The 16,101-nt window shown below is 40.2% G+C and overlaps 1 protein-coding gene across 4 annotated transcripts in view; it reads left to right on the forward strand.

Moving 5' to 3' along the window:
- The window catches only part of HDAC9 (histone deacetylase 9), a 362,822-nt gene that overhangs the window by 101,053 nt on the left and 245,668 nt on the right, over positions 1-16,101 (forward strand). For all 4 annotated transcript variants that reach the window (XM_075062394.1, XM_075062391.1, XM_075062392.1 and 1 more), the window contains exons 7-8: positions 6,460-6,591; positions 11,628-11,743. In XM_075062394.1, the coding sequence (XP_074918495.1) occupies positions 6,460-6,591; positions 11,628-11,743 (248 nt within the window). The remainder of the gene's footprint in view (positions 1-6,459; positions 6,592-11,627; positions 11,744-16,101) is intronic.

A 16,101-nucleotide genomic window follows, 5' to 3' on the forward strand; every position in this document is an offset into this window, starting at 1 on the left:
CAACATTACTGAAATGGCCCATAACATTTTAGATCTGAACACACACTGCAAATGAGAGTTGCATGTCCAGAATGATTCTTCAGTTCTTCCACCAACTGTCTACCACCAACCTTTTCTTTTTGCTTCCTTTTATCCAAAGCATATTTGTATGATACATTTTCCCTTCCTTAAATTGGGGAGATATCAGCGATACTAGCACAAAGGGCTAGATCTACAAATGGAGTTAGGTGTTGCAACTCCTACCTGCCCTTCTGCCCAGTAGAATTCACAGCCCCAAACTGGGTGCCCAGGCTCCATGCATTGTATGGGAAGAGTTAGGCACCTAAGAAAGGGATTCAGAGAAGCCAGCAAGGAAGCCACCTAAACTAGCCAGGAATGTGGGAGATCTGTTTTCAAATCCCTGCTCTGGAGCAGAGACTTGAATTCAGGGCCTGCCACTTCCCAGGAGAGTGCCCAAATAACCAGGCTGTTGGGTATTCAGAGATGAGTCTCTCAATCTCTCTTGTTGAAGCTGTTCCACTTTATATAAATAATTAAATATCCCCAGTAGTTAGGGGAACTCATCTGGGATGTGGGAAAGGCAAGTTCAAGGCATTGCTCCAATAATAGCTAATTATTTATACCAAGTGGAACAGCTTAAAAGGGAGAGATTGAGAAACTCACCCTAAAATATTCACTAGAGCGGTCATTAGGGCACACACTTGGGATCTGGGTTCAAATTCTGCTCCAAATCAGGCAGGTGGGAGTTTAGATCTAGGTTCTCACAGCCCAGGGTTGTGCTCTAACCACTGAGCTGTTGGGTATAATGGGAAATACACAGCCAGCCGCACAAAGTATCATAGCCATCTACAGGGCCGGCACTTTCATTTAGGCAGCTTAGGCAATCGCCTAGGGTGCCAGCATTATTAGGGGGCTGCATTTTGCCAGAGGGGGCGGCAGGAGGCTCCGGTGGAGCTGCCGCAATGGTGCCTGCGGAGGGTCCGCTGGTCCGCGGCTCCGGTGGAGCTGCCGCAGTCGTGCCTGCGGACGGTCGGCTGCTTGCGCGGCTGCGGTGGACCTCCCGCAGGCACAACTGCGACAGCTCCACCAGAGCCGCAGGAGCTGCTGACCGTCCGCAGGCAGGACTGCGGAGCCGGGGGACCAGCGCGCAGGGCGTGCACCTAGGGCGCTCAAACCCCTAGCGCCGGTCCTGGCCATCTGTCTTTTGTGAGGGTTAAGTAGGGCTCAGAGCATTCCTACCAGACTGGGCCCTGCATGTGAGACAGGCAGGGGAATACCTAGTTTAAGAATCCTGCCATCACTTAGGAATGAGCTAGGCACCGAATGACTCAGCAGTGTCTGAAATTACGTGGTTTTGCACATCCTACTTGCAGAAACTTAGGTGCCTAGGGGACTTTAGTGGCAGCAAGATAGTGAAGGTTTTGTGAATACCAGGGGCACCTAAATGTTGACATTAGGTGCCTAAATAGGCATGTAGGCACCTAAGTCCCTTTGTGGATCTAGCTCAAAGTGCTGTGCTGACTGGCAATGCAAAAGCTTGATGGAGCTGAGAACCAGATGCAAATTTCTTTACAAGCTATGAGTTAGATTCATCTCTGGTTTATGCTGGCTTCTTAGTCAGCATAATCCTACTTCTGCATCTGCCACCAGGGATGCTATGGAGTCTCTAAGAGAAACTTAAGTTGTCCTATCCCTGTATAGCTTCCCCAATGAAGGGCAGTTGTGGAAACACCTCCTGCCCTGATTTAGGGATGCATCCTCCTTGGCTTGAATTTGCGCCATCCTTTACCAGCCAGGCTGAATCTAGCTGTAGACCTTACTTAATGGGACTACTCATGTGCTTAAAGTTAGGCACATGCTTAAATACCATGCTGAATCAGGGTCTTAATGTGTCAGTGAAGCACTATATGGAGTCATAAAGGTCTTTTTTGATTGATAATGGAGCATAGCAAAGGTTACTTCTAAGAACCAATAGTTAAACCATCATACCACATACTCATTTAAACCTACTAGTGAATAATTTTAATACTTCTTTAGCATCTTTATCCAAGGATCTCCAAGCACTTTATAAACATTCATTAAATAAAGGGACAATGAAATGTTAAACATTATATAGTATATTTTTGAAAAATCCTTATATGAATTACTAATAAAAAAGCTTGAATATCAGAAGTGAAATAATGTAAACATATAATTTACTTTTTCCTATTTTTGCTTTTAGTTCACTTGTTTGCATTTCACTCAGTTTAAACAATGAAAATTTTAATTCTATAAATCATTTATATTAATATTGAACTGTGATAAACCTTTTTTAAGAACAAAACCTATATTTGGAGTCTAAACTACCTGAGGGTATCTCTTTAATGCTTTCAAAACAACTAATGGTTGCCTGTTGTTACGATCGTTTGATACCAGAATAAACTGAGACCTGTAGAGATTGTGGGTGAAATCCTTACCTGTTGAAGTCAATGAGCATTTTGTCATGACTTCAGCAGGGCTAGGATTTTACCCTGTGGACTTCTCCAAGGTAACTGACCAAATTGCTATCTCAGCCAGGATTAGAACCCAGGACTGTTTCCTCAACCCTATACTCTAACTATCAGCCCTGTATTAAAATCTGAGTTTTCACCTCTTATCATCAAAAGTCCTGTCTGGCATAGTGCTCTGTTTTCTACATTTCACAAGGTATATTCAAGAATGTCTGTTTCTGAACCTTATACTCTTCAAAGCTTTAATTTTTATCTTTTATTTGGAATATTAAAAAACTGGGTTGTTTTCTTCCTCTTCATTTGAAAATGTATTGTTTTCATTTAAATAATGAGATTCCTCTTTTATGTAAGGGTTCTCTTCTTGGCTGGCGCATAAACTCAGATATCCATATAAAAGACTGCCTTCTCTGTTTATGTGATTGATTGAAATGCAGAGTGTGATGGCAACATGGTTAAAAATAGAAAGGCAATCAGTGTGACTGGGCATGAAATACCCAGCTATACAAGTGGAACTTCTCCCCAGTGAATGCTGAAGAGCTCTTTCTCTGGACCCAGAGGATTTACAACACATTAGTCAGTCACTGATATGGAAATTTTCTTCTGCAGCTTGGGAGTTTGGAGAATTATAAATAGAATGAACGCTAACCGCAAACTGAGTCAGCACAATATATGAGTTACTTTACTTCCAAATGCATTCATAACTACATTAGATTCATGGTCTGAGCACACATAGATATGTTCCTAGTACACCAATGTAATCTTATCATACATTGTAAGTTGACAGTTCTGTATCAAAACTGTATCTCTCTAAAGAAATAAATCACATTTGCTTTCCCTTGGATGAGTCATATAAAAGAATCATAGAATCATAGAATATCAGTATTGGAAGGCACCTCAGGAGATCATCCAGTCCAACCCCCTGCTCAAATCAGGACCAATCCTCAACTAAACCATCCCAGCCAGGGCTTTGTCAAGCCTAACCTTAAAAACCTCCAAGGAAGGAGATTCCACCATCTCCCTAAGTAACCCATTCCAGTGCTTCACCACTCTCCTTGTGAAAAAGTTTTTCCTAATATCCAACCAAATCCTCCCTCACTGCAACTTGAGACCATTACTCCTTGTTCTGTCGTCTGCTACCACTGAGAACAGTCTAGAGCCATCCTCTTTGGAACCCCCTTTCAGATCGTTGAAAGCAGCTATCAAATCCCCCCTCCTTCTTCTCTTCTGCAGACTAAACAATCTCAGTTCCCCCAGCTTCTCCTCATAAGTCATGTGCTCCAGCCCCCATAATCATTTTTGTTGCCCTCTGCTGAACTCTTTCCAGTTTTTCCACATCCTTCTTGTAGTGTAGGGCCCAAAACTGGACACAGTACTCCAGATGAGGCCTCACCAATGTCGAATAGAGGGGAATGTTCACATCTCTCGATCTGCTGGCAATGTCCCTACTTATACAGCCCAAAATGCCATTAGCCTTCTTGGCAACAAGGGTACACTTTTGACTCATATACAGCTTCTCATCCACTGTAACCCCTAGGTCCTTTTCTGAAGAACTGCTGCCTAGCCATTCGGTCCCTAGTCTGTAGCAGTGCATAGAAGTCTTCCATCTTAAGTGAGGAACTCTGAATTTGCCCTTGTTGAACCTCATCAGATTTCTTTTGGCCCAATCTTCTAACTTATCTAGGTCCCCCGGTATCCTGTCCCTACCCTCCAGCGTATCTACCACTCCTCCCAGTTTAGTGTCAAACTTGCTGAGGGTGCAGTCCACACCATCCTCTAGATCATTAAGATGTTGAACAAAACTGGCCCCAGGACCAACCCTTGGGCACTCCACTTGATACCAGCTGCCAACTAGATAGGGAGCCATTGATCACTAATATAGTGACTGATAAAGTGTAAAATCAGAGTTAAATTTAAAGTTTTCCTCAAAGATGTCTAGTTTTGTATCAGGGTGCTATATAGTTCCTCTGAAAGCAGCACAAACAGTAGACCACACAGGAGGCAGTGTTCTCTCAGGAACTATTTAGCATCATGAGAAAAGGTATGACAAAGGTTGGCTAGAGACTTTGCAAATCTAACCAGTCCTGAGTTTACTAAACATTTTGTACCACTCTTTGAGCAGGCTAAATATAATAAGTTATTCGCATCCCCATTGATCTATCTCAGGCATTTCTAATGTGCTAATCACTGTAGAAGCTAATGGAACAGGAAACAGATGCATTCACAGTCCACGTGAGAAGAGAGCCGAAACTCTAATGACTTCAGGGTAGCCAGGATTTCATCCCTTCTTTTCTTCCTCCATTTCTAACTCTGTGTGTGCATATGTGCACACACACACGGTAGAGAAAGCATGTGAGAGATAGGGTGTGCATATGTGTAAGAGAGAGAGAGAGAACTTCCAACCCCTCTACATCTTAAGATGGGTTGATGAGACAAGATGCATGGCCAGACAATAAAACATAAACAAATTCTACACTAAATGTACCTGCTAGGTGTCTGCACTAATCCTTAACAGTCTGTTTGATAAAGGCTTACTTAGAAGAGCAGATAAATGGGTACATGAAACATTTTTCTTATTAGAGATGCCACAAATTAATAAACACCACAAAACCTGGTCTCTAGCATTCATATTCAAAGACTGTGTCCATTTAGTAAAGGAAAAAGGTGGAAGAACTTGCCCAGAATGCATTAAATATAATCCTAGGATGTCTGGAATTTGATCTTACTTCTTCCTTTTCAGACTGAGTTTATATTTTCATGTATAAATATTCTCAGAGTACAGCAACACATGCAGTTGTTTCGGTGCAGTTATTCAGAAAAGGTTTCAGGCTCAGAACTGCCGAAGGTTTCAGGCTCAGAACTGCACACTAAGAAATGTTCTCCCAATGGGCTTTGATATAAGTTATATGCTTGTAAGAAATCAAAAGGCCGCAGCAGAGGCTTCTTCCTATTTCCATCATCAGACCAAAGTCTAAACCCAGAAGGGGATTCCCCGCTATATTGTTACCAATTGTCACCTACAGTAGGAACGTAGTAGAATAACTCTTTCCTTGGCCTCTGGATAATTTTAGTGATAAAACTGCATATTAATAGCCCACATTTCTGCTGTTTGTTAACTGCTATAGAAAACTTTGTCTATCCTCATGTTGAGATACTTTTCTCTGTAGCACAGCTGGGATGAGAAAGAGAAATAGCAGGGATTTTACTGAGGACTGGAAACAAAAATAAACTCAGTGGCTGACTAGTGAAATTTCTTTCTTTTTCTGCTTTAACATAACCACCGAAATGCCACTCTTATTATAAATCGCTTTGACGGTGTGGAATTAAAGAGAGGGAGAAGTATATGGGGAATCATATCTGTTTAGAGGCAATTTCAAAAGAACTTAAGGGTTTTAGGAGTACAGGTCTCACTGACTTTTAATGGGCTTTGTGCTGCTAAATCTTTCAAGTACTTTTGAACATCTCCCCCTAATACATGAGGTACATATATACGATTCAAGCAAAATAATATCCACAGAAAATTTTTTAAAAAAAAAAAGAGAGATTCAGTGATTTTGCTTAGAAGAAAAAAAGTAAATAAAAATAAAGTGTTCCCTCTTACTTTCTCTGCTGTCTCCTACCGTTGGCTCAGGGGTAGGATAAGGGATGGCTAAGGTGGCTTTTTAGAGTGGCATCATTTCTGGGAAGAACATATTTTAAGCTGCTCCTTCCCCCTCTGGTCTGCTCAGAATTTAGGTCCTATCTTAGGTATAAAGTGGTAACAGTAGTGGGAGCAGCAGCTTTGCAACTGCCTCAGTCCCATTCATCATCTTAGGTTGGGGCCATTTGAGAGTGCTGAGGAGCTGTAATTAAATTGCTCTCTCTTCTCTGATCATCTGGGGGCTGAGGGAGGGGTGCTTGAAGGAGTGGAAGCACTGTTTGGTGAAATGGCTTTTTAATTTTAAATTCTCCATTTTCTTCTCTTAATTCCTAGCCTCGGAGCCCAACTTGAAGGTGCGTTCTAGGTTAAAACAGAAGGTGACAGAAAGGAGAAGCAGCCCCTTACTCAGGCGGAAGGATGGAAATGTTGTCAGTTCATTCAAGAAGAGACTGTTTGAAGTGACAGGTAATTAAGGACTGGAGTGATTCTGTCGAAACTACTATGCTAGTAGACTACTTAGAAGACCTGAAAAATAGTTTACTGGAAACGTAATTGTGTATTGAACATACGTGTGGAGAGAGATTTCTCTGTCAGAAAAGCAACAATACTTAAGGTACAATTGCATACAATAATTTGCTTTATTCACTTGTGAGAAGGGCACTGTCAACTTAAAAATCACATTTCCATCAGGACACCTTTTCTTACATATAATAGTAAGTACAAAAACAAGGAACTCCTAGAATTGTTGAGATAAAAAGAGATAAGAAGGAAAAAGATTCTCTGTTGTTCCTGTTTGTTTCCTGTGTGGGTTGGTAGCACTTTGTGTGTAGTCAGTGTCGCTGGTTCATTGCTGGGTTCTTGCATCACTCTCCTGTACTGCTCTGTGGAGAGTGTACAAGCTCTTCCTCAGGCTCTGTAAGAGAGTGTTTAATAGTAGCAGCAGGAAAGCTGAAATGTAAACTGAAAAGACAGCTGTATGTACAGAGTGGAAGAGGAAGGAGGGAGGCAGGAGCAGTCCAAGCCCCTCCCAAAAGACAGCAAGGGAACAGAAAAGCCCATATAATGCTTTAAAGGGATTTAAAAAATGCTATTTAAATACTGATATATACTATGTAAAGGTTGCACTATAAGAAAAATAGATTAAAATACTTAATATAAACAAAATTCCTGTCTTTTTAATTTGAGCAAGAAATGAATTAATAGCTCTCATCATACTCCCAGCCAAAAAGGGAATGCTAAACCCAGATTAATCTCTTCAGGAAAAGCAGACCCTTAGAAATGTAGATGATGAACAGTACATACATTTTAACAAATCTAAGCAGTAGTTTAACAAACTTGCGAACAGCTCTGAAGCTAGTATAATTTAAGGTCCTGATTCAGCAAAGTACTTAAGCACATGCTTAAATCCTATTATCTTCAATGGGACTCAGAAACATACATAAATAATGTCCTGAATAAGTATTTTCTCTCAAACTAAAACAGGATAGAGCATTATTTGCAACACTCTATGTGTGTGTGTTCACTTGTTCTTGGGATCTTCTAACCAAGAGGAGCGGAGCAAGATAACAGCATTCTAATTAATGCATGGGTAATAGAGACAGATTTAACTTATCTATAGTTGCTTGACTAAAGACTATGCAAAGCATACTCAAGTCTTGAGCACACATGGCCAATCATCCATTAAGTCAAGAGGAGGGCTGGTCCCCAGTTGCAACCTGAAGTAACCAGCTGCAGCGCTCCCCATTGTCAAATGCCAGCTGCATGCAGTCAGTGCTAGAATGATGGAGAAGCATCTGGCAGCTGGAGGGGATGCTTTACTGGACTCTTGGCTCTCAGCAGCAGCCTCTAATGGAGGGAAGCAGGCAGTACAGTGGCAGCCACTGAAGGAACTCTGGAGCTCAGTCACCAGAGGATGCTGCTAGAGACCGAATGGCCTTTATGGGACCTCTGAAGTGCAGGGACCCACAAACCATATGAAGCTTTCTGGATAGGAATGCATGTGTCTGTATACAACACCACTGAAGTAATTGAAATTCCACCTGCTTTTTGGCTTGTTGTGTTTTCCCAGGGAACCGAGATATGCTGTGTGAGAAGGCTTGTACTATTTTTTTTTTAAATAAATGTTCTGTAATACTCAATAGCCCTCAGTGGCAATATTATGTCTTATGTAACTGCCAGCTTAGTTTGTAGTGGGGTGGTCTGACAGCTTCATTTCTTTTGGAGTGTGCAGGCTAGAAATTCAGCCTAAGTCTTTGGGATATCTTTCCCTGTGTTAGGCTTTCTCTGAAGTGAGAGATCGCCCAGGGCTTAAAGAAATGTCTGAACATTTTGAACAACATGGGCAAAATAAGAAATATCATCTTGATGATCTTTCCAAACACGGTGGAGGACACCTGGTTCCTTAGAAGTGTTGCTTGGATTAACAGTTTTTATGAGTGAGATCTGATGTTTTCAAAAGAACAAACTTGAAATGCGGGTAACTCGTCACAACCTTTTTGAAATCATGTTTGACCACTCTTCCTGATTCCCTTTCTTTGAAAATGTCAGCCTTAATTGGTTTTGATTTTAAGAACTCACTGAGGTATTATGTGACTTGAAGTATTTACATACCTGTTTAAATATTCATTGGCACATTTTTCAGACATAGCAGATGGTGCTGCTAGTAATTAGAAGGGATTTTTTTAGCAGTTATAACATAAAAGTTTTGCACCTTAGGGAGAAAGGTTGCAGAGAGGAAAAAATGTAAATTGAAATATTTTAGGTTAATTAAAATTGGTTTTGAGTTCCTTTCCACATATTTGAACTACGTAAATGAAGAGGCAAATTATCTTTGGATAATAATGTATACTTTTGCATATTATGTATGCTCATAAAGTGGTTATATATGTTTAGTGTTAGTGTGCCATTATCATATATGTTATCTTGCAAAATTAGGGCTAACTTTGCTTTGAATTGTCCCCTCTGCAAGCACATTGGAATCCAGACTCCTGAACATGCAGACTGTAGGATGCTTTCAGGGCCTGTCCCATTAATCTGAATAGAACAGGAGAATCTACAATGTCTGGGCCTGATTCTGATGTCACTTGCTCTTGTTTGGCACCAGTGCAACTCCATTGACTTCACTGGCATCACACCTGGATTACACTTGTTTCAGTGAGATGAGATTTAGGCCTTGTGTATATAAGGGCACTTGATTACTGCTCAGCTGGTTATATATATATGCATCCATTAGTCAGGGAAGGGTTTAATTAAATCAGAACATCTCACTGATTTTACATCACCGTGTAGATATGACACAGTATAAACAAATTACGGTAAATTCCCTGTCCAATAAGTGCTGTTTTCAGGACAGCTCTTCACTGTGTTTATTACAGACTATGGGATTGTGACATGGGTGCAAATGTAAAAGAAATCATTCTCCTGTTCCTAATCTCTAGTTAGCATCTGAATGCAGAGCTTTCCGTAACATTGCTATCTGACCAAGTTATGCCCAATTAATTTCACAAACACTGGTGTTAAGTGTAATTGCTGAATGTGTTGGGATATCTAAGGGTTGGCAGTTCATTGCTGATTCGCTCTTTACTGGTGCCTACATTTCTAGAGTGGCCCATTCCTTTGTGATACATATATTTTCAAGTGAGGTTAAAAGTAAAACAGTAATGATTTTAGTAAGAGAGCATTACTATAGTCATGGTTAAAGTACATGGCTGGGTGTTGGGACATTTCTATTCTAATCCTAACTCTGTCTCTGACTCATTATCAATGATCGCTTATATACCTGAAAATATATTCCCAGGACTCACTTTTTACAAGTTTGCCATTGACTTAGTTGTGATTTTTTCCCCCATCATACTTTGTACATAGACCTCAATCGGCTAAAAGTACAGCTGATCAAACATTTTCTGAGCAAAGACTTTCCTGACCAGACCTATATTATTAGTTTATTGATGGGATAGTGAATTGCAGAAATGTACTCTAGCTGGGAGTAAGCAGTAGTTCCTTTAAGTCACTAGCAAAACTTCCATTTTCTTCCATGACAAGAGGAGTGGGGACCTAACCAGTGGCAGATTAATGATTTTCCCACCCCTAGGTCCTGAAATAATTGCCGCTCCTGGCCCCACATTATTTTATTAAACGTCAGTATTTTCAGTATCAACACCAGTATTTTCACTTTTTACTTCACTACTACTTTCAACTATTTTTTCTGTCTCATTGTCGGCACTAACTGATACAACAAAGGAATCTATTTTGCGCGTTTTTGCTATCATTTCATTTTCCCTTTCTTTCTTTTGTATAGCTTTTTTTTTTAACTGCTTAAATTCTTCCAGTCATATTATTAACATTTAGGATTCTTGCGAGTATGTTTACTAAATGGCATTGTGCCATCATTGGTGGTTTCAATACACGTTATGATTGGTAGAATCATAGCGTCACTGATGCCGTGAATACAAAAATGCTGCTATTATAAATTTGCCACCCCTGCAAATTTGTCGGCCTAGATGATAATATGGTGCTGGACCTAACAAACTGACCCAAAAAAGAGAGCAAAGAATTGGTGATAGCCATAACTTGATAACTGGCTAATTAAATAAATGCTCTAAATTATCTTAATTTTCTTGAGATACTTTGTATGAAAGATGTTCTATAAAATATTCTTATCTCTGCTAACACCACACTAATTTTAGTTATTTATATTCTTGTTCTGTACAAAAACTCTTGTCATCAATATAGGATTTATAACAGTTAGATGTGATGAAGATCAACTAGATCATCAAGTCCATTCCTTTACAACTGCAGAATATCTTCCTATGGTAGCAGATGTATCATTTCCTAAACTGATATTACATTTCATCTTAACCAAAACTCCTGGGAGTTTTTTCACCAAGCTGGGGTAAATTATAGCTCTCAAAATCCTATTTTAAGATTTTGTATGCTACAAACAGTCCCTCATACCTTGCTGACAGAGATGTATTGCAAATGGTGTATTGTTTTTTATTGGTTACTCATATAGAGGTTAGTTCACAACTGAATACTCTGGAGCCCTTCCCAAACAGCAAGGGAATGACAGTAGGCCTCATGAATTGATGACATGTTATCATGACCTTTGCAAGTCTACTGTTTCTGTCATTTTGATCTCTCACAGAGGCAGAAGAGTATGCAATAAAAAGTACTTCCTTTCCTTTTTCCTCATTAGGAGTTCTGTTTGCACATCTCTGCCTGCCACTGAGTAACTTGCCATCTTTGCAGGAAACTCAAGTAATAAATTCCCTCTTTGTGCAGAAGGGATCAAGAGGGGAAAAGAATGAAACTATCTATCTTTTTAAGGTTGCAAACAAATTGGGACTGAGAGAAAATCCTTAAGACAGTAAAAAGTCTATTCATACAGGAAAACTATTCTTCAACAAAAGAAAGACCGTGCCATAAGCAATATATTGTTCATCATAATCACAGCTGGATTTCTGTATTGCTTATAAATTCATGTGTGCTTAATCTTTTTTCAGAGGCGTCAGTTAGTAGCAGTTCTCCAGGAACAGGGCCCAGCTCACCAAGCAATGGCCCTACTGGAAGTGTGACAGAAAATGAAACCTCACTTTTGCCATCTAATTCTCAAGCTGAGGTAAGAATAATACAGTCAGTCCCTTTATTGACTAGGTAATTGCTTAGCTTTTTAAAGCTGGAAAGATTCCAAACAGCACTTTAAAGACCATAGTTGCTTTCTGATTTCCTTCCTTCACCTGGAAGTCACAGTAACTGTGTGAGAAAGAGAAACTGGCTTGTATTTCAGATGGCAGTGGAAACTGGTCTACGGAAGAGATATGATGGTGCTGAGATACATTGTGGAATGACTGTTTTGATATATAGTAATGAATATAATGGCATCTTAGAAATAATGAAATCCTATGAAATAACACTAGCATTTCTAAATATTAACATAAACAACTGATCCAGGATACTTCAAAGTACTTTGCTTTGGAATTTTATTTGGAGCAAATGATACTCCAGCAAAATGCTTTATGATCCCACACACGTGTAAATGTAGGGCTAGATTTTACATGCCTTAGGGCTTGTCTGCACATGGAGTTATTCCTGATTGACTATATCTGATTAACTCCATGTGTGTACAGTCTGGAATAATTCCATGTGTAGACAAGCCCTCACTCATGCTGAGTAATACCTTGCTTTGTAAGTAGTCTGTTACAGTTTATGCTGTCTCAGGTCCAACCCATTCCTGTTCTGAGTTCCAGCCTGGAACAGAGGAATTCTGCAAGTTGTAGTTCCCTGAGGGACAAGGGGACTCTAGGCTCATACAAAATATGCTCGGAAAGGCACCAGGGATATAAAAGATCTCCTTTTTGCTTGCTGTGCAGGGTACAGCTAGCTGGGGAGGTTCTTCAGTGACCAGGTTTTGAAGACCAGTGGTGGTACACTGAGAAGAGGAGTAAAAGGGGCCCGGGAGAGCCATACTGTAGAATACAGGGAAAGGGGTTGTGGGGCAAGACAAATGTAGGAGACAGCTTTGAGGGGAAAGTGAAGCAGTGGGCAGTGGAGTGGGCAGTCAGCTTCCCTCTTGGGGTTTCTAGGGCCAAAGCATGAGCTCCCCTGTGGCACTGAGGTGTCAGCTAGAGGGCATGGTTATACTCCTCAAAGAGAGGAAGTTTACACAGACCCTAAAAGAGGGCTAGGCCCAGAGTCACAGACTTGTATTGTGGACTTCTTGTTTTGCTTACACAGTAGGATAGGACCATTTCGGTTTAGCCAAAGGGCTAAACTCATTAAACAGTGAAAGGGAGGCTCTGAGGAAACTGAGGCAGCAGCTGTACCTGTGGCGGAATGGCAAGTCACTGTTACATAGTCCCACTGATGTCCATGGGAATGCTTGTACGATAAGACACTACTCACTGTCAGTAAAGTGTCACAGTGAAGCTATTATGGTTTCCAATATAAATGCAAACCAGAGGAGTGAAGCATAGCTCACCAGAACTGTGAATAAAGAAATACAGCCTTACAATTTGCACACCTCAAATGTATTGCATCTTGTTTAATGTGGGCAAACAATCAGAAAGCACAGATACATAATGTGAACTCCCCAAGTAATATATAGTAATTGACAACATTTACTGTTTTCTTATGTATTTGTTTGTTCTCCTACAAGGAGGGAAGGGAGAGATAGCTCGGTGGTTTGAGCATTAGCCTGCTAAACCCAGGGTTGTGAATTTAATCCTTGAGGGGGCCATTTAGGGATCTGGGGCAAAAATCTGTCTGGGGATTGGTCCTGCTTTGAGCAGGAGGTTGGACTCAATGACCTCCTGAGGTCCCTTCTAACCTTGATATTCTATGATTCTATATGTTTCTCTGAGGTAATAAAACCATAAATCTGGGTTTTTTGTGGCAGGGTACTCCAGTAACTGAATTAGAAACAAAAACAAAAGAGAGATGCTGTAATCTGTTGATAGCATAGCTGTGAAATAGCTTTATATCATAGTTTTAACTAGCTGGCCAGGTCTGAATTTTGCTCTGTTAATTAAAGAGACATGCTGCAAGAACATATATTTGAATGTATGTTTAGAAATTCCTTTTATGAGATGATGTATTTAGATTAATTTTAGATACGACACATATACCACAACACATCCAGTAAGACATATTTGGTCGTAGCATCTCTTCAACTTCTGACAAATGTTTTAAAAATCAAAGAGCAGATTGTACAAGCTAGACACAAGGGCTAATAGCTTTATTAATGGAGCGAGAGCTCCCATGGATTCCATAATGTATATTAAACCTTTACTCTTTCCTCCACTAAGAAGGCATCCTGAACTTTCTCCTTCTCCCTGTCCCCTTCCAGCATGTCCCAGTCTCTATTACAAACAAAGGGCAAGGAGAGGAGGAGGAGACTTGCAGCTTAAGGTCCTGGAGCTAGGGGGCAATGTGTTTCCTGTGAATCTGCAGAGTGGAACCCCTATCTAGCAGACCTGAGCAGTTCTATTAGATTTCCACTGCAAAAGATTAACATCTCCAATAAGACACTATGGGGAGGGGAAATGGAGTTGGGGCACGAAAGGGTTGGTGCATGTATCTGGGTATTGTGGTGGCCATGGATCTTTAGCTTCAAGGACCACACAACATGTAAGAAATTGCAAAAGGGGCTCATTTTAAAATTCCTATATAAAAATTAGTAAATACTTTACCAAAAATAAATAAATAAAATTAATAATAATAATGATGGACAATTCAATTGTCATCCAAAAAACAAAATTCAAGGTGAAATAGAAGGATTTTAATCCTGTGTCAAGTGTATTTCGCAACGTAACCTTAATTATGGAGTCACTACTGACACCTCCAGGATGTGGTATTGACAACCATGTGACAAATTGTATTTATCATTGACTACCTTACCTGCACTCTGCCCACTAATCCATTGCCCCAGGACTGCTTTCAACATTCCAAAAGTCTCAGGAATGTCAAGTACCAGCCATTATTTAAAAATAAACTTTCTAAGGAAGTGGTTCCCTGTTCTCAAAATGTGAATATTCTCCCTCCCGCCACCTCCAGTTATGTTGGCCTAAGACCCAAATGGACAGTAATCACTCCAGATGAATGTAGAGTCCAATATCTTTTTACCTGTCAGAACAAGAAACAGGAGCTCAATGCTATAGGATAGTGGAGTTTCCTAGTTTCCCCAGGGGGCCATCCAGCATATACTTCTAGCCCTGGAAAGGCTTGAGGGATTGGACAGAAATGTCCTGACATTTTTTATTTATAAACATTATTTTGTCATTTTTTAAATTATTTTGAATTTTAGTCATTTTTCTCTCGCACTGAGTGTTATGCAGTTTGGCAGAGGGTATTCAAGGCCCTTACTCAGCAAAGCACTTAAATCCAGGTTAACCTTAAGCATGTGAGTAGTCTAACTGATCTCTGATTGATTTGGGTGCTTAAAATTAAGCATGTGCTTAAGTGGTCTGCTGAATCAGGCCTCTAATGAACTGGCTTTAAAGGGATTAAAAAAATAGCTTCCAGCACACACACACACACACACCACAGACCTTTGGAAAACCTAACTTGTGATAAGCCAAGTCCTGTCTCACTGCATTATTGAATAAGCTATTAGTTATCAGTTATTATTAAATGAAGGATGGTCTTGTGGCTAAAGCATAGGGCTGGCAGTCAGGAGTCCTATCCTCAGAGACATCATGTCTGACCTTGGGCAAGTCACTCAGTATCTCTGTGCCTCATTTTCCCTATCTGTACAATAATTCCCTAACATAACAAAGGTGTGAGGAGGCTTCTTTACTTTTTTTGTAAAGCTCTCTGAGATTTTTAGACAGAAGGCACAATAGAGGTATTAATTATTTATTATTTTCCTCCCTCATACAATATTTCTAATGCACAAGCCAAAGGCAGTTTTTCCTTATTATACGTGTAAAAGGACATCTCATTCAATGCTAAGATTTGTACTGCACCCTATCTTCTGCAGCTAATGGCCAGAATCATAACTACTTTGATGGCCTAGCTTGCTGTTAATTGTTTTATATTATCTACTGATTAAACAAAAAAGCATGAGGAAATGTGACTTACTAGAGTTGGGCTAATGGAGCTATTTCTCCAGGTCAGTGGCAGGACATTCACCTCAAAAAAACTGGATTGGCTAGTTCAACCTCCAGCAGGGACTCTTCCCCATAATGAATTAATTGTGTGTGTGAACTATGATCTAGAGGGCAGGTAGGTGACCTCTGCACACTGATTAGTAGCCTCTCTGTGGCACAAAGAAAACAAAATAGTTACATTGATGGCTAACATGTGGTTTTGCCTCATAGCCCTCTGTATGGGATTGTAAAGAAATTCAGATTATGTATTGCAAGATATAAAAAAGTTCAGTTCAGACCACAGACTAGTCAGTACAGTGGGATTAAAACAGTGTATTTTCACCTTGGGAAACATAACTTCAAACAGGGGTATAGTGGGGGTGTTAATGCT

Source organism: Chelonoidis abingdonii, chromosome 2, assembly GCF_003597395.2.
Source record: "Chelonoidis abingdonii isolate Lonesome George chromosome 2, CheloAbing_2.0, whole genome shotgun sequence".
Lineage (NCBI taxonomy): Eukaryota > Metazoa > Chordata > Testudines > Testudinidae > Chelonoidis > Chelonoidis abingdonii.